The 27,815-nt window shown below is 46.1% G+C and overlaps 1 protein-coding gene across 1 annotated transcript in view; it reads right to left on the bottom strand.

The window, feature by feature from the left end:
• Positions 1-27,815, bottom strand: part of LOC116268521 (talin-2-like) — a 253,145-nt gene that overhangs the window by 49,661 nt on the left and 175,669 nt on the right. The window contains exons 40-44 of the mRNA XM_031662038.1: positions 24,076-24,246; positions 18,652-18,798; positions 14,311-14,412; positions 11,653-11,772; positions 2,542-2,688 (exon numbers count right to left, since the gene is read on the bottom strand). Coding sequence (XP_031517898.1) covers positions 2,542-2,688; positions 11,653-11,772; positions 14,311-14,412; positions 18,652-18,798; positions 24,076-24,246 — 687 coding nt within the window. The remainder of the gene's footprint in view (positions 1-2,541; positions 2,689-11,652; positions 11,773-14,310; positions 14,413-18,651; positions 18,799-24,075; positions 24,247-27,815) is intronic.

Genomic DNA, 27,815 nt, shown 5'->3' with positions numbered 1-27,815 from the left:
ACCCGGCTCTCACCACATCCACCAGCTCCTGACTTTCCCAAACACTCCCACCTCTCCACCCTGGGTCCGCGCTCTGCCTGCGATGCCTCCTGCTCCTCTCCCTGAGCCACCAAACTACTTGGCCTGCAAGACACCAAAGTGAAGAAAGAAGGAAAAGCCACCAAACACAGATGTATCATCCTGTGCCTCAAGCAGCCTGCAAAACAGCTGGGCCCTGGACACCTCCCCCTGCTCTCCTCTTCCAGAGACAGTCCAGCCTCCTGGGATCCCACAGCACACGGTTCTTGCCCTCTGGATGGCCCACTGCACCCAATGTAAATTGCATGTGTCAGGCTAGTGGCTGGAGGCTCGTTGAGTCCAGGAGCCCTCGTATTAATCTGTGTGTGCACACACCCGCTACCCTTGACTACGACCCAAAGAAGAATCTGACAATGTTTCGTACATATATTTCTTAAAACATGCTGACCAGGGCAGGGGAGTCACTGTGTCACTGTGCCAGCAAGAGGCATGGAGTATGAGACACTCTGTCCCCAGTGCTGCTTAGATCTCAGCAGAGGCTGTGGACACAGTCTGGCAGGAGAGGCACAGGGACCATTTCCTGGGTACCTACCACATTCTGAGACCAGCCCACAAGGAATTGTTTCTCTTCCTCATCTGCCTTTCTTTTAAATGCTACTAGGTCCTACCAGGAAAAGACAAGTCAGACTGGCATAGAGCTGGCCTGGAAATGAGGTATCCAGGTTCTGGAAAGCCCCTCAGAAGATGCATGACAAAGGCCAAGACAAGTATCATGGGAAGCCTGAAGGGGTGTGTGTGTTTGTGGGAGACGTTCTTAGCCAGGGTGAAAGAAAAAGAGCCCAGAAATAGCAACCCACCCTCTGTGAAGGGTGTGCCAGCCGGCAGGTGTTTACTGAGTATCTGCTAGTCACTAGGGGCTGAGGACACAAAGGCAGACACGTCGTGGCTGTGTGTGGGTGCACAATACACACCATCAAGGCATATAACAAGACACAAAGCATAGAGGACAGGGACTCACAGCAAGAAATGGTCAAAAGGCCAGTTGCTAGGAATGGGCCACCTCCTCCCCTTTGGTGCTCCCTCCAGGTATCCCAAATCAGGGACCCGCAGCCGGGAGAGGGAGCAGGGCCCAGGCCAGCTCAGGAAGATCAAGCTGCTTGGCCATGCCTGCAAACACTATGCAGCTTGGACCCCTCTCCTCCCTTCCTGATGCTCCCGCTACAAGGCCTTTTATGGGGGAATTTGGCAAGAGTAACTTCAATAACAAGAAAGGGCTTTGAAAGGCAGGCAAATGCCTTCCTCCAGCTGAGAGATTTATTTCCTCGTCTGTGGAGTCCCAGGAGGCTGGACAGCCCTGTGGGCTACGGGAGAAGGCCAGACTGTGGCTTGGCCTCAGGGAGGGCCACGGACAGAGCAGTCTCTGTGGCAGCACCTTCCAGCTGAGGGTCCTCCCTGCCCGCCCCTCAAGTCGGTTGCCAAGTTTCTAAACAGGACAGAGCTCTATGTCCTACGAACCAGAGTGAAGGGAAGGGGAAAAGCTATCAAGCCTGGATGCTTTATCCTGTACCTCAAGCAGCCTGCAAAACAGCTGACCTGAAAAATGATTCTGAGACAAAAAGCAAAGCAAAAGACTCGCATACTGGGGGAGAATAAAAGAGCTACTTGGGAATGAAGAAACACTCAAAGTACGGCATGGTTAACTGGGGAAAACTGCCTGGGGAACAAGAAGTTTGGAGGAAAGTTTCGAGAAAACAGTCGCTAGATTTATTAAATGTGTGAGTATGTGTCTGGTACTGCACCAGGCACTTTTACACATATCAGCACAGTACATCTTTGCAGTTCTCTGAGTCAGACATTATATATTTTAATCCTCATTTTACAGATGAGGAAATCGAGCTGTGGAAAGGTGAAGTACCTTAGCTAAGATCTTAGAGCCTTGTTCACTACCCCATGGGAATCTCTCTACAAACAAGTGTCTTTCCAGTTAGAAAACTGAGGGCAAGTTTCTGCTTCTCCACAAAGGTACACGCCACTGCCCCATGTGGCCTAACCCACCCCTACTTCACTGTCTCCTCTGTAAATGAGAGGTTACACCAAAGGGATTTTCGCTCCTCCTGACTCAGCCCTCAGCACTCAGGAGCCTCCTTGAGAAGAAAGATGGTGTCAACAGGGGTTGCAGGAAAGGGCTCTGGCTCCAGGCCTCCCCCAACCAGGGCTCCTGGCTGCTGATGGGGACTTTGATACAATCTGCCCACGGGAAAGCCCTACAAAAATGGGGAGTGCCAGGGCCTGACCTTCATGGGAGAGACCCTCTAAGTCCTCAAATTCTCTGGGCCTATGATCACCCCAGCTTCCTGACGCGCCCCATTCCTGGGAGAATCTGAGCAGTGGGGAAGATCGGGGTGAGACAGCTGAGTCAGCTGGGTTCATTTTCGCTTAGTTTCCTGCTTTTGTCCTTGATTACGCGGATCACTGAGAGCCAGCACAGGTTCCTGTGGCTCTAAACCGAGGGCCGCTCCTTACCTTCTCCGTGACGGCGCGGGCGCACTCGATCAGCTCCCTCTTGGTGTAGCTGTCTGTGGGGCAGACCTGGAGGGCCCCTGCCTTCTGCACCAGGAAGATACAGCCGTGGCCCAGGTCCTGCACACGAGTGCGAATCTGGAATCCGATCTGCAGAGGCAAGCCCAGGATGGGGAAGGAGAAGCGTGATGGACCCTGCCATCGAGGCCTTCCCTATGTGGAAAATTTCTCCTACGTCCTATGGGAGCCTGGCTAGGAAAATTCCACTCCTATTACGAGTCTGTGTTTGGTGAAGTATGGAATTTGGTTGATTTTGCTTCCCTTTTTAGAGACTGTAAAATGCCCAGTCTCTACCTAACAAGCCCGTATCTTGCGGTCCTAGTGTAATACCCTCCTTGATACGTATCTTTCCTGGTTTATGGCTTATCTGCTCCTCCAGCCACCTGGTAAGAATGTTAATTAGATGAACTTTGTGGGATAATTCTGTTATTCATTCAACAAGCATTTACTGAGCCCCTATTGTGTGTCAAGGCCTCTTCTAAGCAGGTAATGTGTTTAATTTCTTTTATTCTTCACAATAGCTCTAGAGGGTAATCAGAGGTTCAAAATGTGGTTTCCGTATTAAGCATATTTTGAAGTGTTCAGATTCTTGCAAAATTGGTATGTTTACCAACCAGAGCACCCCCTACCCCAGCTGTATCCCATGGGGACAGCGACCATACTGAGCCCAGACTTCCTATCAGGCTAGGTTTGAGGTTTCCTTTAAAAGGTACATTTTTAGAGCTAAAAGCTCAGCAGACACACATTCTTTTAATAACTCCTGGGTTGTGTGATTATAAAAGGTACTTTGCCTAAGAGAGGCCAAACGGGCTCCGCTGTGGATTAGCTGCCAGCTGTCTCCTTTAAGGTGTAATAAATTCCACTTCCACCTCCCCGAAGTTTGCATTCCTCCGGCCCTGTTTCACATCAAATTTCATTTTGGTCTGATCAATACAGCTGCCATCAATCATCTGCCTTCCAGCCCAGGCAGGCAACTCAAACCAAACCAAAACAAAACTTTAAGCATGGGTCACTGTCATTTTCAAGAATCTACAATAGCTAGAAACTGCGGCTCTTATTTTTCTAGCATCTATCAGGAATAGTTACGAAAAGATCTCAGGTATTGTGAGTAAAACCTGGGAGACTTTTGGCCCCCTGGATGCTATCTTCCAATAGCGTCTCATTAGCCACAGTTAAAGGAAGGATGACTTTGGAGAATGAGGGGTGCTGCAATTGTTATTTCTGCTATTATTGAAACACTGTTTTTAGGGAAAGAACTCTTCCTCTAAACCCCTTAAAGGCCCAAAGAACTTCTAAATCCATTTAGTAGAATATTCTCGTAATCGACAAAGTTGAGCTTCTGCTCCTTTAGGTGTCTTCTATACACTTTCTTCTCTTTTTTTATGATAGAGTCTTTTTCTGTCACCTGGGCTGGAGTGCAGTGGTGTGGTCTCGGCTCACCGCAATCTCCGCCCTCCCGGTTCAAGCAATTCTCCTGCCTCAGCCTCCTGAGTAGCTGGGATTACAGGCGGCCACCACAACGCCCGGATAAATTTTTGTATTTTTTTAAAGCAGAGACAGGGTTTCACCATGTTGGCCAGGCTGGTCTCGAACTCCTGAACTCAAGTGATCCGCCTGCCTTGGCCTCCCAAAGTGCTGGGATTACAGGCATGAGCCACCGTGCCCAGCCAAGTTTCTGCTCTTTTGGGTGCTTTTTATACACTTCTATACACCTTTGTACACCGGTGCCACAGACGCTTCATAATTAGGCAGGGCTGTCTTGTTGACTACCTCCACGCAGAATACAACAGCAGCAGCACCTCTGGATTGCACAACACAGCAGCTCTGCAAACAGATCTGGGGAACGGTGTAGTAGTAAGGCTGCCGCTGAGGCGGGAAAAACACTCCAGCCCACACAGATGTAATGTCATTTAAATATACGTGTTTGCTGGACATGTTTGTTGGTTTGAAAATAATGTTAAGCTGAAGCAGGGGTATACCCCATTAAAGTTTCAAACAATCTGGCTCTTGAAGTGCTCCAGATCCATCGAGTTAAAACCAGAGTAAGATAATCTAGAGACAAGGGCTCTGAGGTCAGTGATGACCACAGATCTTTAAAGGCTGAAGTGCTGCTGGAAAAGTCAGGTAAGAAGGAAATGGAGTTAGAAACATTTATAGAATTTCAAGGGAAAAAAGATCTTACCAGGTCAACCTTCCCATTTTATAGACAAAGAGATGGAGGCCCAGAGAAGTGATGTGATTTGCCTAAGATCACACAGCTGGTCCCTGGCAAAACTAGGTGAGAATCCAGCTCTTTAATCCTAAGCACATTGCTCTACTTGGTAGATCAGTGTTTTTCTAACTTCTTTGATTTTTCTACGTAGCAGCAGAACCCTTCCTCTCCCAATCCAAATTAAATCTCTTGTGGATCTCAGTATGTCAAATGGATAGCAGTAATGGGTTATTAGTATGCTCTTCCTTTATGAGTTAAAATATGTATCTTTGACCCAATAAAAAGCCAAAAATGAGACTGAGTGAACCAAAGTGTTACAGATAAGGTTATGAAGGCTAGTTACAGCCTCAGCCACCAAATTATTTCTGTGTTTTGCTTTGGCGATACAGTGTTGAGAAGATCCTGTTACATGCATAAAGAAAGCAAAGGAGAGCAGTTTCCTCTCCATTCTTGACCACTGCAGCCAAGGCAGGAGCAGCAGCAGCCTGAAGATCAGCACAAAACTACCCAGCAGCCTGAAGCAAAGCACCGGTGGCCCCCACCGGGTTCCCATTTGGTCTAGACCACACTCAAAAGCTCCTTTCTGCCACCCACATGAGTGAAAGGTTGAGAGCAAGGGTGGGTTTTCCTAGCAGTTTCAACAATAGTTACATTAAGCTTAAAAAGTAACACTAGGGGCAAACATGCAGAACCTCCTCCATGGGTTTTGAAGAACATGGCTTGAAACCACGCTGCTAGAAGAGACCTAGGCTCTCAAACTTCTCTGTGCATTCCTCCTGCTCCTGTGCAGAGTCTAGCCTGAGCTTTCTATCTGCAAAATGCAAGGCACCGGGATGAACACCTGTATCTTAATCCCGTTGAGAGTGGGAGGGAGGAAGGACCCGCTCTTGAGCTGTCTTGAACCTGAACCCTATAGGATGACATGATCCATGGTGGGCTACATCCTCAACAACACTTTTGTGGTCCCTTAGCACCACCCCCCACCAAAGGCTACGCTCTAAAAACACACCCTAGCGCCCTGCTGTCCGGCCCCTTTCTTGGAGGTGACACGAGGCATGTAGCAAGTGAGCCCGTATATGGTCCATGGTGCAGCTGGCTCAGTGGTCATCAGAAATAAAATTCTAGTTAAGAAGCTCCAAGGAAGGCCAGCACCAGAAAACATGAGGATGAAAATAAGTGAGGCAACAGTTGCAAAGGCCTTTGGTGTTCTCAGTCAACCCAGGGCTTTGCCTCCACATTCAGGGCTGTGCCAAGTCACGCAATTGTCATCTAGGTACCTGGAGACCCCCTTGAGGCTCAGCCTCACAGGTGTATGTGTGTCTGCACAATTCTATTTGGACAGCACACAGGAGGGATGTAGTGTTATCAAGGACAAGCTGAAATAGGCTTCACCCACTGATGTTCATGGGCCAGGAGGGCTGAATCTAAGAGGAAGGACAGGACCTCAGGATTCCCTGCCAGCCCTGTTCTCAACCTTTCACCCCCGTGGGCAGCAGAAAGGACTAAGGACCTTGCTTCCAGCTCTGCCTTCTCCTTGGGAACCTGACACTCTTAACCTTCAGGGGCCTTTGTTCCTTCCCGTGACACAGGACAGAAGCTATGTCCCACTCCAGGGGCTGATGGGATGAACAAATGAACAGGTACATGTGGAAAATCTCAAAAAGATGAAAGCCATATGAATGCATGCTGCTGGAAAAGGAGGCAGACTGGTGCAGAGAGGTAGCCAGGGTTGTGATTCCCGGCTAACCTGGGTTTGAATCCTGGCTACTCCACATATTTACTTGTTAACTTATTTACTTACTTGGAATATTCGCTTATTCCAAAGTTATTTAAAGTGGCTCACATACTAGCGACCGTAGTTGTGTGGTCTTGGGCAGTTTAACTGAGCTCCCTGAGCCTGGTTTTGCTTATCTGTGAAATGGGGAAGAACAAAAGATTATCTCACTGCAGTTGTGAGGGGAAACAGGATTGGGCCCATCACAGCATCCGATATGCGGTAGCACTTGATAAATAATAACTCTTACTATTACTTTGCAGAGGCACGTGAAATAGCTAGGACACTTAAATGAAAGAGGACAACAGAATCAACAGTCCACTGGCAATTTTCTAGAACATTTTGTTTTACTGGGGGAACATCCTTGAAAGGAAATCCTTTTTTTTTTTTTTAGATGGAGTTTCGCTCTTTTTGCTCAGGCTGGAGTGCAATGGTACGATCTTGGCTCACTGCAACCTCCACGACCTGGGTTCAAGCAATTCTCCTGCCTCAGTCTCCCGAGTAGCTGAGATTACAGGCACCCGTCACCATGCCCGGCTTATTTTTGTATTTGTAGTAGAGATGGGGTTTCGCCATGTTGTCCAGGCTGGTCTCGAACTCCTGGCCTCAAGTGATCCACACATCTCGGCCTCCCAAAGTGTTGGGATTACAGGTGTGAGCCACAGAGGAAATTCATTCTGTATCCAAAAAGATAAGAGATTTAGACTGGGCGCAGTGGCTCAAGCCTGTGATCCCAGCACTTTGGGAGGCCAAGATGGGCAGATCACTTGGGGCCAGGAGTTCGAGACCAGCCTGGACAACATGGTGAAACCCCGTCTCTACTACAAATACAAAAATTAGCCGGGCATGGTGGTGGATGCCTGTAATCTCAGCTACTCAGGAGGCTGAGGCAGGAGAATTGCTTGAACCCGGGTGGCGGAGCTTGCAGTGAGCCAAGATCACACCATTGTACTCCAGCCTGGGCGACAGAGCAAAACTCCATCTCAAAAAAAAAAAAAAATAAGGGATTTAAAAATGCTAAGCTTCTCCCTGCAATACTAAACTTCTCAGTAAATATGACCAGCCCACAGGGTGATCCAACGAACTACCAGTGTTGATTAGAAAGGAATGTTGCTCAAAGACATAAAATGTGGGCTTTTAAATTGGCAGCTTTAGAAAAGTGTTATTTGAGCCTCAAGAAAAACCTTCAATTCCTTTCTTGTCGAAATAAAAGTAAAATGGAGAAAATCATCTCCTGGTTTTGTGCCTTGGGGGAAATTAAAAGCCTGGTCTTTATGAAGTTTTGGATCTGATTCCAGTTGGAGGGGGTCTAAGGAATCCTGATCGCCTTTCCTCACTGCCTCAAACAAAACAAAACAAAACACACTGGTTTTTCCCAAGCCTTAAAAAACAACTACATCTGAAACCCGGTCAAATGTAATTTGCTTGGGATAGCTTGTCAAAGTTGAAAAGGCAAGAATGGAACTTATCTGACAAAGATAGAAAACATGGAAGAAAAAAGTGGCTGGGCATGGTGGCTGACATCTGTAATCCCAGCACTTGGGAGGCTGAGGTAGGTGGATGGCTTGAGCCAGGAGTTTGAAACCAGCCTGGACAACATAATGAGACCCTGTCAACAGAAAAATTAGCCAGGCATGGTGGTGCACACCTGTTGTCCCAGCTACTTGGGAGGCTGAGGTGAGAGGATTGCTTAAGCCCAGGACGGAGCTCAAGGCTGTAGTAAGCCGTGATCGCACTACTGCACTCCAGCCTAGGTAACAGAGCGAGGCCCCGGCTCAAAATAATAATAATAGTATTATTACTAGGTTGGTGTAAAAGTAATTGTGGTTTTTGCCACTAAAAGTAATGGCAAAAACTGCATTTACCTTTGCCTTGGGAGGCCGAGGCGGGTGAATCATGAGGTCAGGAGATCGAGACCATCCTGGCTAACATGGTGAAACCCTATCTCTACTAAAAATATTTAAAAAATTAGCCGAGTGTGGTGGCGGGCGCCTGTAGTCCCAGCTACTTGGGAGGCTGAGGCAGGAGAATGGTGTGAACGTGGGAGGCGGAGCTTACAGTGAGCCGAGATTGCGCCACTGCACTCCAGCCTGGGTGACTGAGCAAGACCCCATCTCAGAAAAGAAAAAAAAAAAAAAAAAAAAAGAGTGGGTCCAATGGCAGCGGGGCATCATTTTCCCACCTCCAGCATGTGTATCTTAGGCTGGAAAATTTGAGAGAATTCTAAAGCAGACATCCATTTCATCTGGGGGAAAAGGCTGCGGTTCTCACCACAGGCGCTTAACAAATGATTGCGCCAGCTTTTAAGGCATCTGGTATTTCAAGTGGTTACTGCAGATTTTCCTCCGAGACAAAGCTTTCGTCGCTAAATCTTTTCCTCAGCATTTCCATTTAGAAGTTGTGGCTCATAGGATCTCGAATTCTTTCTTCTTTTTGTTAAGGGGAAACTAATCTTAAATAGCAAAGCTGCTGGAGGCTTTTAACTTTTCCAAAGAAATAAGTTTTCACAGTGATGTTAACAAAGGTTTGAATTTTCCATGAAAATTAAGCAGATAAAGCTCCTGCCTGATGTTCCAGGGCAGAGCTATGACTCTTCCTGTAATTGTCACATTCTGGAAAAGACCAAAATGCTGACCTTGCACAGCCGACTGCGAGACTGCAGCGAAGGGAGCAGCTTCTGATTTCCCCGGATATAAATATTTTCACATGCCGTGATGGGGGAGCCCTCTTGGGCAAACAAATAATTCCACAATCTTGGAATAAAAAGCTACATTGCTTCAGGGATCCCCTAACTTTCTCAGTTTTCCCCAAATATCTGTCTGGCAAATGTACACAAAGAATTTTCCTTAGCAAGCCACTGGAAATTTTATATTCTCTCTGCCCCTTTTCACTCCAGGTCACACAGCTCTCGCGTCTGGAATGTAAAATACATTTCAAGATGTAACAATGAAAAGGAAAACCTTAATGAAAACGTCAGCTGCTACAAATGCAGGGCTAATAACCAAAGTAACCTGCTGTACTTTTAGCAACACATTCTCTTTCCTTGCTGTTTTGGCATTGTTTTATATTTTGGTTCAGTGGTCTCTGTTGTAATAAAAAAAAAAATCTGCTTGTGTCACACGTTGGGTGGGTAGCTTACAAGAGCTCATGTGGAAAGGGCCCTGTGGTTAGGGAGGCCAGCAGTTAAACTAAGGCAGATGGTGGTAGATTCCATTTTCAAAGGTTTCTGTGGACAGATAGATATCCAAACCTCCCTTGCCAAATTCTTTTTGTTTTTTTGGTTTTTTTTGAGATGGAGTCTCCCTCTGTTGCCTACGCTAAAGGGCAGTGCGCAGTCTTGGCTCACTGCAACCTCCACCTCCTGGGTTCAAGCAGTTCTCCTGGCTCAACCTTCCAAGTAGCTGGGATTACAGGTGCATGCCACCACGCCCAGTTAATTTTTGTAGACAAGGGGGTTCACCATGTTGGCCAGGCTGGATCTTGAACTCCTAACCTCAAGTGATCCGTCTGCCTCGGCTTCCTGAAGTGTTCGGATTACAGGCGTGAGCCATCGCGCCCAGTCCACATTTTCCTTTTGTCCAAGCAAACTTTTCCTTACTGTAACATAAGTTCCCTTACATATGTTTATGGAGTTCAAAATTACAGGTTAGTCAAATGAATTATAAATCTAGATGATCTTACTAAAACAGGGAGTCTATTTAAAAATACTAATAAAAAAAAAGATAGGCCTGTTTTAGGAGTCAACAGAATCTTAATGTCGGTATCTGATAACTCTCTTTTCTTGGTAGTGAGTTCACAGTCATTGCAAATAGAATTATTCATGCTACAGCCTAGCCAATTATTCTAATATCTCAAAATGCAGGCACTGTTAGAGACTTAAGTAATCCCATGCTAGATATATATGTATGCAAGTACATATATATATATGGTACTCCTATTTACATGCATTGTTACCACACACATTAGAAAGTGATTTGTTTTGGGACTTCATTTCTGTAACGTCTCTGGGAGTCTTTGTAAAAACATACTTAGACCTGACTCCCAGGAGAAATAGCAGCACTGAGTAACTTGGGGACAGTGACTGTCACCATAAGGAGAAGAGAAGACCAATTACAACCTTCTGCCTTGACAACTTGGTTCATTTAGGCACGTTTTGAACAGGGTTTGCACTCAATAAACAGCTTGCTGAATTTCACAGAATGTAATTACCTTTATCTTTCAAGTGTCCCTGTAATCCACTCCATTAATCTTCATTTCCAATTGGGCTTCCTTTCTCTAAGAAGCCGTGTGGTTCCCCAAGCCCTGGACTCCTTCTGTTTGTTCACACTGATACAGATGCTATGAGGCTCCCTGGAGCTGCACCTGACCCGTGTCCTTCCCAATGGACCACCCCATTAGAAGTATGAGAGATGGCAGCTCTTAGAAAGTGGCCTTTGGGGCCCAACTTTGGCTACTGTTAGACTCTTACGGGTACAGGCATTCTAAAGCCAAGTCTACACTGGTCACTAAGGAAAGCTGGTCTAGGAAAGGCAGGGAAGTAATAAAAGGAGTCCACAGGAGGTATGGGGGGAGGGATCTGGGTCAATTCTTAGCCACCCAGAATATTCAGGCAAGATTTTGTTTCATGAAAGTAGCTCTTTCTAGGGAGAGGGACAGCTAATTTTCATACTTGAATGAACCTTTGGAAAACAAAAATAATTGCGGGGGATGTGCTAACTGGAGTAGGAAATGACAAGATGGCAGCCTCACGCTTGGGCATGCTAATAGAGACAGCAGGGGATGGGCCTAGGGACAGGGGACCTGGTAGAACACTGTATACAAAATCCTTCTGTCTGAAAGCCCATGCGCCAGTTCTTGGCCAGTCTGCCCCATAAGGGGCAGTGAGCCTTGAGTACAGCCTGGAGCTGCCTGGGTCTGGACCTGTGCTGTGCAGTGTTGGGGAAATAAACTGGGCTCTGGTTACTGGGCTGGGGTCTTCTAGAGTGGAGCTAAGCTATAAAGAAATACCCAGGAGTGGGCATCAGTGTGTGTGTGTGCATCTTAAAATAGGGGTCTTAAGGTGGCAGACCTCCTCTGGTTCCGCCGTGGCTGCTGCCATCTGGCCCTGGAAAGCCAGGTGCCCATAGTCACTGGTCATTTGTGAAGCCAGTCCTCCCAACTCCTCCGGGTTAGTAACCGACTTAGTCATCTGGAAAAAGAAAACAAGCAAGACACACACACACACACACACACACACACATACACACAGAGAAAAGCATGAGAACCATGTGTTAATATCACTGGAAGCCAAAGGGTGTCATTCACTTTTAAGCTCCTGAGGGGGTGAAGGCCAGGCCTTGCATTTGGGGCTAGAAGCTGGAGAGGGCAGTTCAAGCCAAGCCCATGCTGCACTGCACACAAAAGGCCAGAGCCCTCGCAGGGCCCTGCTCAGGCCAGATTCTGACCGGGCCGGTGGGGACATGTTCAGCGTCGGGGCTGTGCAGCTTGGAGCCAGCCCCCAGGGTCCCCCCTCTGACAGGTGAGTGTGCCAGCTCCTTGCCAGCCCTGCTCTGGGGGGGTCACCAGAGGAATTCCCCCTAGAAGCCCCCAGAAGGCACAAGCCCTGTTCGCTTCTCACTCCTGGGCCCAGGCTTCTGTAGGGGGCTGATCTGGTCTCTGGATGCCCCGAAGCAGGTCCCACCCAGGCGAGAGAGGGCATGAGGACAGGGCTGTTAAGAAAACCATGGATGAGAAGTGCTGGATAAGCCAATGTTTTAGAGGAAAAAAAACTCATAGAGGATACAGCTTTGCAGTAAATTTGTGCCAAAGAATTACAAGGTTTTACCCACAAATTTAGTTAAGAGTAGTGTGTAGCCCACATGGTCAAGTTCTGCCTTTATTATGAAGATACTCGGGATTTTTCTCTGTTTCATAGACTGATGCATCTCAATTATCTAAGGTAGCTGGCATGCTAGTTTCTAGTGTTTCTTCTTCCTCTGGACAAAAATACCTTTAAATTCTCACAAAAGCAGTTTTAATCTACCACCCAGAAGGGTGTCAACTTGACCCTCATCATGGGGCTCCCCTCCTGTTCCACCTCCTCTTGCTCTGGATAACAATACTGTCTCTTTATTTGTGGCCTTTTAAGACCTTGATTTTAAGCAGCCTTTTAAAATACCTTTTGAATGACTCTCCATCCATCAAGGCAGGACAGGAATGTCCATCCCATCTAAGGCATGTGTACAAGGACACGTCCCAACCTTCAGCTGAGATGTGGCCTCCAAGGAACGCACACTGAGCTGCACGAGAGTGAGTGGTGCCATGCACTGCTCCACTGCGACCTGCCAACAGTTGCACTGGGTCACTCTTTACGGGGTGAGGAGGGCCTCTTTCACACAAGGAGCCAGGCCAGTTATCTCAGGAGTGACCACGCAGCCTGAAGCTCAGCTCCTTAAGCTCATGGACACCCAGGGTCAGGCCAGGGCAGCCCAGGACCTGGCTCTGAAGACATTCCAGAAACACCATGAGGCTGCTCAAACATGTTTTACCGCTGCTGCGCTGCGCTTCCTGCTCATCAGGAATCTGCACTGAAGGGCTGCTGGCTCGGACCTAGGATCCATCCCCCACGCTCCCCTGAGAAGGACAAGACTGGGCTCAGCTCCAGCTTTTCACAGAACACTGAGATGGGTGTACCATTCCCCAGCCTGAATTCTTTTAAACAAGCCTGGCACAACCACAGAGTTTCCATGAATGAATGGCAGCAGCCAGGGACGACTTTGTGGTCCAAGCTCAACCTCTAGTGGACACACGATTACATGACAAAACCACTCAGAGGGGATCTGGGCACAGCAACCACGTGGTGGCTCATTCTGGTCACTCCAGCGAGGAAGGCCCATTGATTTCTCAACCCAGGCTTCTGTGGCAAGTATCAAAGAGGCATGTTTCCCCCGAGAAGGACAAGAAATTTTATCTTATGGCATCTGAGCTTTCAAAAGTTGAGAGAAACTTTTTCTATGGACTCCTATCAATTCTTTGGGGACCACATTTGTCATCTTTCTTATACTGCTTAACATATCAGAGAGCATTCACTTTCTCTCAATGCCATTTGTATCTAAGGATCTATATAATACAGTTCTGGCTGCATTACATTTTAGCAAAAAAAAAAAAAAAAAGCCCAAACCAAACATTACCTCCAAAAGTCGTATGCCTTCTACTGTCAGGATTTTTTTTTTCTTTTTACATAACCATACTGTTTCATTTTGCCTGAAAGATGGCAATACCTTATTGTCCAAGTATTATAACTTGATTTCATCAGATAATCTCATCTCTGTTCTATTTCATCCCGAAATATCTTCTCTTGCACTGTTATTTTAATCTACTAAAAACACCTCAAGTCCTTTGTGAGGTGAATAGGATTCTTCCCCTTTCTCCTTAACTACAAATTCCTTGTTTTCCCCATCTTCTCATTTTCTCTCCTTCCTTTGCTCCTCTGTCCTCATGCCCAAGTCTCAGCCACCTTTAATTCCCTTTTGCAGCTTTTTCATGAGATAAGAACTACAGCAGACTGGGGCTACTGGACACAGGCAGCCAGAAAGACCACAGATAAAGGACAGAAGCTGGAGCCCCTGAGGGACTAGAGAGTGGTCTGGGCTCTCTCTCCGACACAGATCTGGGATTTGCAGGCTCAGCGGCGGCAGTGGATAAAAAGGCAACTAACAGTGGGGAGGGCAGTTCTCTCCCCTCTTACCATTTCCTGAGCTGTCACCGCAATGGCTTTGGAGTATTTAACCACAGTTGTCTGATAGTCGACAAATGTTCCCTTTGGTTCTGGAGGAGTGCCTTCATCCAGCTACAGAGGAGAGGAAAAGAATCCAAAGGTCATAAGAAGCCTGCTGAAGTGTAGACTGTATTTATGAGAATTAGGAACTTTGAAAAACAGAGCGGGCCTCCGAGATTTTTTCGCCCAGTGTCAACTCAATTGCCCAACTTGTGCAATAAGGACTTCAACAGAAGGGCACATAAGGCATTCGGGGTACATGGCAAGGAGAGGCTCCCAGCCTTGCCTGAGAGGAGCGGGAGGCCTTCCAGAGGAGTGATGTTTCGGCCAAGTCTTACCAGGCGAGGAGTCTGCCACATGTAAAAGGTGGGAAAGGCATCCCAAGGAAAGGGAACAGAATTCAAGCACATGGAGGCGGGGGCCAGCCTGACACTTCTAGGGAAGCGCAAAGGGGCAGAAGATGAGGTGGGAAAGGAGGCGGACTATCCATCAGGAAGCGCTTCCTGAGGAATGGTAGAGTCCACGGCTATCCATGGAACCCTTCTTTAAGAGCACAATTGGGGAACAGAAGGAATTAGAAGCACCAGAAATACATTGTTGTCCACCTGACCATAAATGCAATGCAATAGGAACTGAGAGAAGGGCAAGATCACTGTGGGGTGGAAGAACTGAGGCAATGGGACTATGTCCCTTGAAGGCTTGGGGACATACTGGTGTAGGAGATTTGTATTCAAGATCTGCTTCCAAGGCTTGTGAATGAACCACAGGCTGGTTACTTAAACTCTGATCTCCAGTCCTTCAGTGTTAACTTCCAGGCATCACATGGTTACAGTAAAAACCAACACTACACCTGGTCAAGAACTACATATAGGAAGAGGAGAGAATGTGATAATGACGATGCTGATGATAATGTCAGTGATGATGAAACAGGCAACCCATCTTCACCACCACCATCCTCACCATCACTGCTGGTTGCTGGATGGTATTCCAGGCGAAGAGACAAAGTGAACAGAAATGAATACAGGCAGAGCGAGTCTAGTGAGGGTCAGCCTGACCTGAATAGGAGAGAGCTGTTGACAGCAGTGGGAATGAGGCTGCATCTGTTTTATGGAGAACCTTGAAATCATGAAGACAACAGTGGGATCTTGGGTAGGCAATGACGTATTTGAGATTTCCCTGGCAGCTCTGTGCCATAAATTTCAGTCAGAGAAGAGAGGCCAAGTGGTCAATTAGGAAAATGTTAGCTGGTATCTTCAGTGAGAGCTATATGTCATGAGCAGGCATGGACTGCACTGTGAGTGAAAGGAACGCATCACTGTGGCCTATGCATGATGTGGCTGCATAGCCCAGCATATAATTTTCACCAAACTATTAACACAAACTCCACACTAGACTTCTTTAGCTTTCCCTATCAGGCAGATAGATGCTGTATCCCCATCACGGCATGGGGATCCTGCTAGTCAAAAGGAGACTGAACTGCATACTCATTCACTTGTTGTAAATTGACTGAACATCTTCTAAGCCTCAGGCCACGTGCTAGGAGCTTGCATGTGAGATGTGACATCACTACCAACATGCCAGGATGCTGGAGCTGAAGGGCAGCTCAGAGCTCTTGGCCAGTGGCCACCAGCCAAAGAACCTTTAACTAGTCTGAGGACAATGGGAAAAGAAAGAACAAAGTAGTGACTAGGATTTCAATTTCATTTATTTGAAAGGACTTTCCTTTATTTTGAGATTATAGCCTTCCTCCTTTTGTGGGTGCTAACATGACCTTTCTTTTGTAAAACAGCAGTGATGTAGATAGCACAGTCTTTGTCTGTTTTTGTTTCTTTAATTTTCTTACTTGGTCAAAAACAAAAACAAAACAAAAACAAAGAAAAGAGACCACATCACAAAATCCCATAGGATCCTACTAACCTCACTGAATGAGGAAATCAAGGTTCTGAGAGCTTGAATGCCTGTCCAAGGTCACCCGGAAAGCTGATTACTTCATACTCACTTGTGAGTCTCCAAACCTCCCGGTGCTCAGATGACGAGACAAAATCTCAAACAGAAGTTCCACAGTGGAAGCCCCCAAAGTGTCAAGAGTCACATCCAAGTTAGAATTAACTCTGGCTACACTCATGTTTTCCTATAATTCACTGGCTTTGAGAATTTCAGACAATGAGTCTAATAGTATCTCAGAGTTTTAACCAAGTTAACGAAATTCTGAGAGACTATGCCAGCTTTCTAATGCCTTGCAGCATAGGGAGCCAAAGGACCTCAAACATCACTTAATTGTAAGTCCCCAGCAACAGGCTAAGCAAAGGGAGAATGGGAATGGGGAAGAGGTGTTATGTGGTGCCCTGGATGTCAGGCCAGGGTAGATAAGAGTTAGGGGCAACATTGAAACCACAATTATATACTTTGCAGAACTGAGCGGGGAAGAATAGCTCCTGGCCTCTGTGGCTTGTGTTGGCTGGCAGTTCCTAATTACTGCTATCAAGTAACACCTGACTTATTTCCAGCCCATCCAGAAGAATCCAATGTGTCTCTGGCTGAGACAGCATAGGCTATACCACTAACAGCAAGTGGTGCAAGGCCTGCTCTCTCTGTCCACAGTCCATCACAGTGCATAAGGCATAGGGCTATCAAAGAAAGACTTTGGATCTGATGTCCATCTTCCTAGGATGTATAGAATCCTTCCCTGTCATTTGAGAGGTACTGAAAAATATCTTCTCCCAAGAAGAAAAAGATTATCATTTGAATTTCTAATTTGCACCAAGAAACCTTGGGCTCCATTATTTAATGTCCTTGGGTAGATACATGGTTTATTTTCAAAGCTCTGGTGTTCTGACGTCCTGAAAACCAAACAAATCTACTGAGACTTATCCAAAGGCCTTGAGAAGAGGGAAATTTCACTCATTTTCTGCCACAATGTCCACATTTGCAGCATGAGAAGCCCACAGCAGAAACTGATGGACGATTTGACAAAGTGGAGCCTGAAGTCTCTAAAGGGAGACACAGCATTCCATCCTGGGCTTGTTATGTTTGTTCCTAGGCTGACAATGACTGCATAATGCCTAAGGATAATTATTCTAATTATAGTTACAGCGTATCATTTCTTCATGGAGATATGAACAACCAATCTTCTCTAAATTAGCAATTAAAGACTGCTTATTATCCTGAAAAACCTTATTAATGTATTCACAATCTGACAATGGACATTTCAAAACATAGATGATGTCTAAAATTCTTGGCATGCTATCACAGGATGGCAATTAGATGCTGATGAACAAGCATTCTTTCTAATGAATGTCAAACTTACATGACTAGTGAAGGATTCTTTGGGGGAAAGAACAGGAGATATGGAGTTGAAACTGTCTCCAGTCATGTCACCCTAATGATCCAACTCAATTGATGGGTTACTAAATGAGAAAATGATACTCATGTTCTCTTATATGTCTGTAGCCTGCAAGGGTTTACCAAGGGCTTTTACATATATACTATTTCAGTGGTTTCTGTGCCTGGCTAGATATCAGAACCACAAGGAGAATTTAAAAAGAGTATGTTAAAATGTAACCCAATTGAGTGGGTTGGGGGTGGAGCCTAGGAATCTACATTCTTAAAGCTCCACATGATTTCAAAATAGCCATTCCAAAAGCTAGCACTTGGGAATCACTTTTTTTTTTTTTTTTTTTGAGACAGAGTTTTGCTCTCATTGCTCAGGCTGGAGTGCAATGGGCACGATCTCGGCTCACCGCAACCTCTGCCTCCTGGGTTCAAGTGATTCTCCTGCCTCGGCCTCCTGAATAGCTGGGATTACAGGCATGTGCCACCATGCCCGGCTAATTTTGTATTTTTAGTAGAAACAGAGTTTCTCCATGTTGGTCAGGCTGGTCTTGAACTCCCAACCTCAGGTGATCCGCCCACCTTGGCTTCCCAAAGTGCTGGGATTACAGGCATGAGCCACCGCACCTGGCCAGGAATCACTTGTATTTCATTTTGGCAATTGTTCCCCCATAACAAACCCTATGAAGTAGATAATCAATTTCCATCTTACAAGTGAGGAAATCTATGGTATCTTTTCCATCTCCATCTTTTTCTTTCATGTAAAATTAGAAGGAAGGGCACAACTGGCTTACAAAAATAATGCATTAATAATAAAGAATAATATGTTGGACGTGTGACTGGATATCTGTACATTAACTACAACCTTCCAGAAAAGTAGAGCCTTGTTGCTATGAGCCTTGACAGCAGCTTACAGAAAAGTACGCAAGGCCCATGTGTGAGGGAGATGAGGGAGTAGAGAGCCCTGGAGCCCACGCCCACCTTGCTCATAGCCTCTGCAATGGCGTCCACCATGCCCCCAACCAGCCCCACTTCACTGGCAGCTTCGTTCAGCGTCACCATGATGTCGTCCACCGCTTCCTTCATCAGCTGGGCGGCCTCTGTGATGGCGTCATGGGTGTGCTGCGCCTGAGAAGGAAGTGTGAAACATTTCCTTAAGCAGAAGAGTGCAGTGCTCAGTCTTCTAAGAATAACCTTCAAAAGTAGAGTGTAAAACCATACCCCCACAATGGAGCACAGCAATGTATTCTATTCCTTCCCTTTCTTTATGTTTGGCCATTTGTTTGCAAAGTAAATAAAAATCGGAAAGACAAATAGAAAAAGATCTCTTTTTACAATCAGGGAAAAATAAAACTGCAATATCAAACAAAATCTTATGACATGACTAATTTTATATGTTACTATGTTCAGGACTGTAGAAACAGAATGCCACAGGTCCCTAAATATACAACATATACAAGCTGACACATTAAAAAAATAATATAATGAAAAAATGTGCTTAAAATAAATGTACTTCTCTTCAAAGTCGCCCAACACACTATAATTCCCTATCTAAAGATAAGATTGGATTACAGAAATGTAGGTACCTCTAAGGGAAATGTATCTGTGGAGTGCCTAATAGGCTTTGAAACTATATCACAAATTATATGCCATGAGGTTGGAGAAATGCATGCAGCCCTGCAGGTAAAGCCCTGAGTACCCATGCATTCCTCAGACCATATTAGGAAGCAGGTGTTTCACACCTGTGTCAAGCAGAGTAGGGGTTAAGTAAATCAATGGATGAAAACAATGAAATAACGGCAGTCCTGGGCTCCCTGAAAGACACCTCAAGTAGTAGCAAGATGCCGGGGGGAACAGCCAAGCCAGACAAACCTGGGTTCTAGTTCTGGCTCCACTGCTGGCTAACTAGGTAAGTGGCCCTGGGCTTGGAGTCCTCCTAGGTAAAATGGGGAAAACTACAGCAACACTATACAGTGATGGATGATATGGCTGCAGGCGCCTTGTCATTTATAAGGGCAGTGTAGGAGGAAATGGTGCCCTTGCTCTGCAAAATCTGACCTGATGTCAGGTTTTTAGGGTCGGAATTGCATTACATCCAGGCATTGGGTCTACTCATGCCATGGCCGTGGCCGCCCTGAGCCACCTTGTTGGGGAAGTAGACCCTTTCAAAAGGCCAAGATATTGCATCTTTACTTCGGTAAATGAGAAGGTAAAGAAGCCAGTGGAAAGCAGTAAACGAGAACTCATTGGGTGATTTTCTAAACACAAGAGAATTTCAGAGGCTATGTGAGCCACAGGAATTGGCCCTGTCTGAATCGAAAAGCCATAGGAAGCAAGAAAAGTTATTCAAATATGACATCTGATGAGATGGGAAATATGTTGATCATGGGTGGTTATCCTTGAGGCAGCTGTGTCAGGATACACAGGACTGTCTTCGGGATGAGTGAAGTAAACTGGTAATTGGGGCTGAGAGCTGATTTCATGGCACAGAGATGGTAAAACACAAAATGTGCAGATTGCTTTATTTTGATGATAGAAGTGTGAAAGGTGATACCTCTTGGACCTACTCTCCAGAAAGAGCATCTCATACATTTTTATTCATACAGAAGGTGAAAGGGAGGGTGCATATTTCTCTAAGTCTCATTTAGAAAGAGATGACTGTTGAAGATACAAAAATGCCAGCAATTCTACACATTCATATGAAAATTAAGTACACCTTCTTGAGGAGATGGGAGCACTGCCTGCCAAGGATCTGTACTCTCATGCAGGCTCAGGAAGGTTCAAAAGCAAATTTGGGGGGCAGCAGTAAATCACAAAACTTTTTGAACTCCTTGGAAAATTTAAACAACACTGTCCTGTACCAGGTCACCAAAATCTATGAAAGCATATCCTTGCTCTTGGCAATCCCAGAAATGAATTACCTCCCCATCCACTCATGCTGATGAATTCTCTAGAAGGCCTGCTCTCCTTCACTTCTCATGGTTAAGTTTTTCACAGATTCTTAGAGGGTCAGCTCAGCACCTACCTCTTCTATGAAGCCTCCTCCAATTACTCCAGGCCTCACCCAGGGCCTTTTCTTCTGAATGCCAAAGGCAAGTCTCATCTTTATCAGACAGCCTAATCTCAAATCACACACACCTGCTAGTAGAGCTCAATAGTTTCAGATACCCAAAGACACAGTTGGATCTCAATTAAGGCCTGTTTAAACCACCAACAGCAATCTCATAAGTGGCATCAGTCGGCCCAACAATGAGGTCGTTATTTTAGATTCCAGAGGGGTTCCTTGTTACTGTTCCTCATGGCACCACACAAGAGGAAAACCAGATTCCATTCTTTTTCAGACACACGTCTGAAGTCCGCTTCCAAAGGAGCCTTGTTTCTTTATTACAGCGCTTCAAATACAAAGCCCAGGATAGCAGGCACAGACATCACAGGAGTATGGAAAAATGGGAGAAGGCCACAGGGGAGCAGATTTCAACTTTGGTAGAGGGAGAAAAACAAGGAATAATTAGAACTGCCCAACAGTGGAGAGGGCTGCGCTTCTGCTGCAGTGTTGCAGGCGGAATCTGTGGGGGCCCATCAAGGATACTGCAGAAGGGAACTGGGCGGGGTGGGGATGAGTGGAGAAGGGAGCACTGTGGGGTTGAGAATACTGCAGAAGAGCTCAATGGAGCGAGGGAGAGGTTACACTGCAAATGCCTTGGTAAGCATGTAATTCATTAACACCAGGTTCTGGGCTGCCACTTTTTTTTAAAAACATAACAACTATGTCAGGCACATTATCTCATTTAGTCTCTACCAGTACCTTAGGGAGGCATTCATAATTGCCTTCATTGTTTAGCTGCAGAAACAAAGAAATGAAGTAATCTACTCGTGAGAGGCAGAGGTGGGATTTGAATCCAATTATGTTTGACCCCAAAGCTTGTGCTATTTTTCACCAAATCAAAGCTACCCGTAACTATCTGACAAACCTTTATTTCTTCTGCAAACAGGGATATATAACACCTAGCGCACGGCAAATAAAACCTAGTAAATATCTGTACAAAGAATAACACTCAAGGTGATTAAGTCTCTGCATCAGGCATCTAAGGAAAGGGTTCAAAAAAGCAGACTTGTAGTGTCCCAGGCGCACTTTGGGCTAAGCCTGTCAGGGTTTGCAGAAAGACAGCAGGTTGAATGAGACCAGTGAGGGACAGAAGTGATCACCTGCCTTGCCTTCACTCATCTTGTTTTACTTCATCATCTAATGCTTTACTGAAAACTACTTCACACTGGTGGAAAATTATTCTAGACACCACTTTCAAGCAGAGGCTGTTACCAGAAAGCTTACAGGGCTGACTATGTGTGCTCTATGGGTGGGAACACAGGAAACTAAGTCCAAGCTGGATGTTGTGGCTTGCACCTGTAATCCTAGGTACTTGGGAGGCTGAAGGCGGAGGATTGCTTGAGGCCAGAAGTTTGTGATGAGCCTGGGCAACACGGCGAAACCCCATCTCTGATGGCTGGGAGCACAGTCAGCACTGTAAGCTTTCTGGTAACAGCCTCTGCTTTACCAGAAAGGAGAAGCTGAGGTTGTGAGTTTCCTTGAGAGAAAATAAAATTCCACAAGGAGCTCTGAACATACAGTCCAAGCAGATGTGTTCATGTCTTAAAAATCCAGAAAGGTCAGGTGTGGTGGCTCATGCTTGTAATTCCAGCACTTTGGGAGGCTGGGGTGGGTGGATCACCTGAGGTCAGGAGTTCAAGACCAGCCTGGCCAACATGGTGAAACCCCATCTCTACTAAAAATACAAAAAGTTAGCTGGGTATGGTGGCACACGCCTGTAATCCCAGCTACTCGGGAGGCTGAGGCAGAAGAATCACTTGAACGCGGGAGGCGGAGGTTGCAGTGAGCCGAGATCACACCATTGCACTCCAGGCTGGGCAACAAGAGCGAAACTCTGTCTCAAAAAAAAAAAAATCCAGAAAACTCCTACTTTGAATTCTTTTAGTACTGAAACCCTCAGGTAGGAGTGGGGACACGTGGCAGTAAACAGCCTGGAGAAAAGGCAACCCAGAAGAGAGTCAGAAGGTAAGCTCTGCCTCCTCCAGTCTGGGGAGGGTGCAAAGGGGGCTGGCACGACTGCAGGGCACCCTGTCGTTACTCCATCACAGTCAAAATGGCATTTTTTTTTTCTCACTCTATTCCACCACTTCAGCAACTCAACTTATTTTTCCAAAAGACTCTGAACGACTTGAGGGCAGTGGCTGGCTCTTAATATTTCAGCATCCCCAGAATGAGGCTCTTAATAACTGCCAAGTACATGAACGAAAAAATTGAACATAGAAAACTTAAGTCCAAGCTGGGTGCTGTGGTTTGCGCCTATAATTCCAGGTACTTGGGAGGCTAAAGGGGGAGGATTGCTTGAGGCCGGGAGTTCGAGATGAGCCTGGGCAACATAGTGAGACCCCCATCTATAATTAATTTATTAAGTAAATAAGTAAATAAATGAGCAAGCAGGCTAGCCAGGTATGGTGGCATGTGCCTGTGGCCCCAGCTACTTGGGAGGCTGAGGCAGGAAGAAGGCATGAGGCCACGAATTCGTGACCAGCCTGGGCAATATAGTGAGACATTATCTCAAGAAAAGAAAAGGAGAGTCCATGACATTATTCACGCTGCTACTAGTTCAATGTTTCTAAAATAAGGACTGGTTGTGCCATTCCCCTGCTTAAAGACCACCAATGGCTCCCCACTACTTACAATGAAGACCGAAGTCCGTCATGTGGAAGAGACCTGTCACCCTGCAGCCTAGTTCATCCTCCTGCCTGGTGGTCCCCCAACTTCACATGTTCCAGATAGACCAGACCACTCACTATTCCTGAAGAAATCACAACCCTTTAATAAATCTACCTATGACTTTGCATATGCTGTTCTCTTTTCTGCACTTCCCAAGTTCAGAGTAAAATGTGGTGCAAGGTCTCCTATGACAGGCTGTCATCATACTTGGCCACTGGTATGGGAGATTTGTATATTAAACTGCAGTCTCTTAAGTACTAGGAATCGAAATGACATTTACTGGAGCACAATAGAGCATTCCTTTGTGCAAGCTGGGTGTCAGTGCTGAGCAGGGACCCAGCAAGCATTACAGTTTTCATTCCTGTCATCATCACACCATACATTTTTTCCTCCCCAAGGATACTTGTCTACACATTCTGTCAAGAAAAAAATAACTTTTATGTATATTTCTTCGTTTCCTCCCTAAGAACCCTGGGGAAGGTCAATAGATTATTTCCGACCTCAGAGTGGGAGCTCAAATGCCACCAATAAGAACTGGAAGTGTTTTTTCCTGGAGGGACACATTACAGCAGGAATGCATGATGGCTTCTTAGTGGTCCTAAGCGAGTCCCCGAAATCCTGGACCATACCTTGGGGTTTCCGCCACCTTCTTTGGCTGCGTACAACATCTGCAAGGCAGACTCTGCGAGCGTCTTGGTCTGGTCCAGCACCGTCATCTGCTGCTGATGGTCAAGAATCTTGGAGGCCACACCGACTGCGGCTAAGATCAAGGGCTCAAAATAGCTTGCCAGTTGTGTCACCTTTCAAAAAAAATAAAAAAGCCACAGATGTATCATGTAAATACACGTGTCTCCTTCAGGGGCTCCACAGTCGGGTGCGGGAGGGGAACAGGACTGGGCTGACTCACAGGCAGAGGCAGTTCTGTGGCAATTTACTGCTGAAAGCGCTTGCTAATTAATGTACTCTTTCTTGGTTTTTACTTCCTCCAGGGAGTTCTTCATCTCTCTAAATATGGCAGAGGTGCTAAGAAACCCATTCCAAGATCCAGAGTGAGATATGAGAATTGAATTCAATTTTACAAACTGTCAATTTCTATAAATTAACAACTTTTAAAAGAACTAAAGACGTCTTACAAACTCAGGAGGAAGGGGGAGTGGAAGAGGATAAAGGTAGCAGGGGAGCAGAAAAAAGCAGGAGATGAAAGAAACCTTCAAAAGCTTTGTAGGAAGCCAATCCCAACTGCCTTTTGCCCGGAGCATTTTGACCAAGCCTTGATTTGGAAAAAAAGCACAAATGATTTCACATCAGCCTAGATGCTCTGTTTATGATTAGCCCAACTTGGGAGAACAAAAAAAGCTTATCCCCACAGGAACCACTGCCTCCGCACAGGCCCCTTTCCAGGAGGGCGATACCATGCATATCCATCCATGCTCACCAAAGCTCGCCTACCAGCTGGGCGCTGTGGGCCATGTGTTGCAAACGTCTAGTGGGCGCATCCCCTGTGCCAGGCTCTCTGCTGAAAGTTTGACATCCATTTCCTCACTGAGCCTCCATAACTTTAAGAGGCAGATACACAGGAAGATACCGAGGCTTCAAGGGGTTGAGACACCTGCTCCATCTCATGCAGCTGAGAGCTGGAGACAGCGGCATCCCACCCCACAGCCCCAGCTCTCAGCTGCCACAGTCTGTGGTCTCCGTCACTTTCATTGTGACTGCAGTCCTGCTGCTGTTGTAGCACTACACTTTTAGAAGTTTATCATTTGGTGTTTGGATGCCCCTCTACCTGGCATCAGAATATGAGATCTTAACATTTTGCTATATTCACTTCAGATACCAGAATCTATCCCCTCTCAGAATCTATCCTCAACTCAGAGAAAATACAATGGCATGAATCACACTTTTCTGTTCAATGCCTCATTCTGTACGGTAATGACGAATGGCTAAATTATGCCCTTCAAGAGCACTTAAGTTCAAACCTTTAGCCAGCACCTCCCTTAATGCTTCTTCCCCTCACATGTTAGAAGGATGAGTGTTGTGGGATGTGGACAGGAAGACCACTCACATGAGCAGTCACTGGGCCAGCAGCAGCAGGTGGAGGATGATGGCGGGTGGTGGCTAGGGCAAAGTGGGGGAATGTGTCCAAAAAATAAACCTTAATTAGCGCTAAGAGTGAGACATGATTATTGGCCAACAATAAGCATATTTTTAATTGTTATCCCCTCTATGGTTATCTTACAAGAGGTTTCAAATCTGGTGAATAGGGCTGTTGCCAGCCCTTAGGGAGCCTTTGGGTGAATTTTAAAGGGGTCCTTTGGGCAGACATGAGTGACGCCAGGGCAGAGCATAGGCTGAATTTTGGTCCCTACTTCCCACTTCAGCCAAATGCCTTTGTGGAGGGCATGGCCTGCACAACCACAGGGAGCAGCTCCACACACTTGCATGTGATTTCATCCTCATCCCCAGGAAGGGCACTGGTGTCACCACCAAAGGGAATGGGGCACTGAGGGGTCATCGGGGCTGAGGGCTTAGGGTGGTCCTTTATGTCCTAAAGGAGGAGTCAAAATGTTTAATGCATTAGAATCTTACATGTTTTCTAGGTTAATTTTATTATTTTAAAAGTATATTTCATCAATGCAACTGTCAAATGTCAGCGGTTGCCGTGTGCTGAGAATCATTAAACGCAATAACTAAACGGGAGCCCAGCTTCCCCATGGAGATAGCATGGCTGGGCCATGAAGGACGTCAGCTCTGGCTTCAGAATCACTGGATTTGAATCTTCCCTGCCAATTCCTTACTGAGAAATATTTAGCAAATCGTTCTAATCGCTCCCCTTCAGTTTCCTCATCTGTAACATGGGGATTAATAATAGCACTGAGAGTTCATCAGGACTGGTAGGAGGATTAGTGTACATGAAAGCCCTTCACCACGCTAACTGCCACATAGGAAGCACTCACTAAAGGCTAGGTGCTCACATACTACAGGCAAAGCTTTCTGAAGTCATGTGCTTTTCTCTGTATTTAGGGAGCTTAGCAAGGACTTTAACACCTTTAGTTCTTGGACACGACAGAACAGGAAACATCCTCCCTTGGGTTAGCACGTGCATTAAAATAACAGAATTTTGAGTATTTGGTACATGATGTTCATTCCTAGGTCAAGGGACACAGTGGATTGAATGGTGATCCCTCAAAAGATATGTCCATATTCAAATCCCTGCAACCTGGGAATGTGATCTCATGTGGAAAAAGGCTGCTTGCAGGTGCATTTAAGGATCTTGAAATGCGAATGTCCTGGATTAGCTGGGTGGGCTCTAAATCCAGTAACAAGTGTCCATCTAAGAGATAGAAGAGACACAGAGGAGCAGGTGACAACGTGATTATGGACGCAGGGATCAGTGTGATAGTCAGGGAGTGCCAGGAGCCACAGGAAGACAGAAGCAGCAAAGAACAGATTCTCTAGGGAATCTACTCTACAGCCTCCAGAGGGAGCACGGCCCTGCCAGCACCTGATTTTAGACTATGGATGAGAGAATAAATTTCTGTTGTTTTAAGCCACAGAACTTCATGAACACAGCTGGGGTCTGAGAATTTGCATTTCTTATCACTCCCAGGTGCTGCTGAAGCTGCTGATCTGGGGCCCCCCATGAGCACTGCAATGAAGCCTTGGGGAAAATGTGGGTGTGAACTCCCAGTCCACGGCTCTTCGGGATAGAGGGCCCACAGACTGCCTCTGTCCAAAACTCTCTGTTAGAAGGTAAGAGATGGATCAGCCCAAGGGCCAAGAGTAAATTTATAAGTCAAGTAACATAATTGCATTATGTTTCTTTTGACGCTAACCAGTAACATAGGAATTAATCTTGTATACTAATGAAGTATCCGCAGAGACATGGGTATTGTCCTCTAAAGACATCCAGAAATGTTTTATTATAAAAGTTCTGGAATAAAAAGTAACTGCTGAAAAAACGTCCAACTTCTCTTCTAAACTCAGTTTCCCTTATGGGCACACAGGCAGTGGCCCCAGTGTCCAGACCATTCTCCTACTCCTGAAAACCTCTTCACACAGATGGACAAGCCCTTTTCTAATTGCCATATAAAGAAACAGCTAAGAAATGAAATATGCTGGCTGGGCGCGGTGGCTCACGCCTGTAATTCCAGCACTCTGGGAGGCCGAGGCGGGTGGGTCACCTGAGGTTGGGAGTTTGAGACCAGCCTGACCAACATGGAGAAACCCCATCTCTACTAATAATATAAAAATTAGCTGGGCATGGTGGCACATGCCTGTAATCCCAGCTACTCGGGAGGCCGAGGCAGGAGAATCAATTGAACCTGGGAGGCAGAGGTTGTGGTGACCTGAGATCGCGCCATTGCACTCC

Source organism: Papio anubis, unplaced genomic scaffold, assembly GCF_008728515.1.
Source record: "Papio anubis isolate 15944 unplaced genomic scaffold, Panubis1.0 scaffold36, whole genome shotgun sequence".
NCBI classification, from domain to species: Eukaryota; Metazoa; Chordata; class Mammalia; order Primates; family Cercopithecidae; genus Papio; species Papio anubis.
The sequence above is the reverse complement of the archived record's forward strand: the minus strand, read 5'-3'. Positions and strand labels throughout refer to the sequence as shown.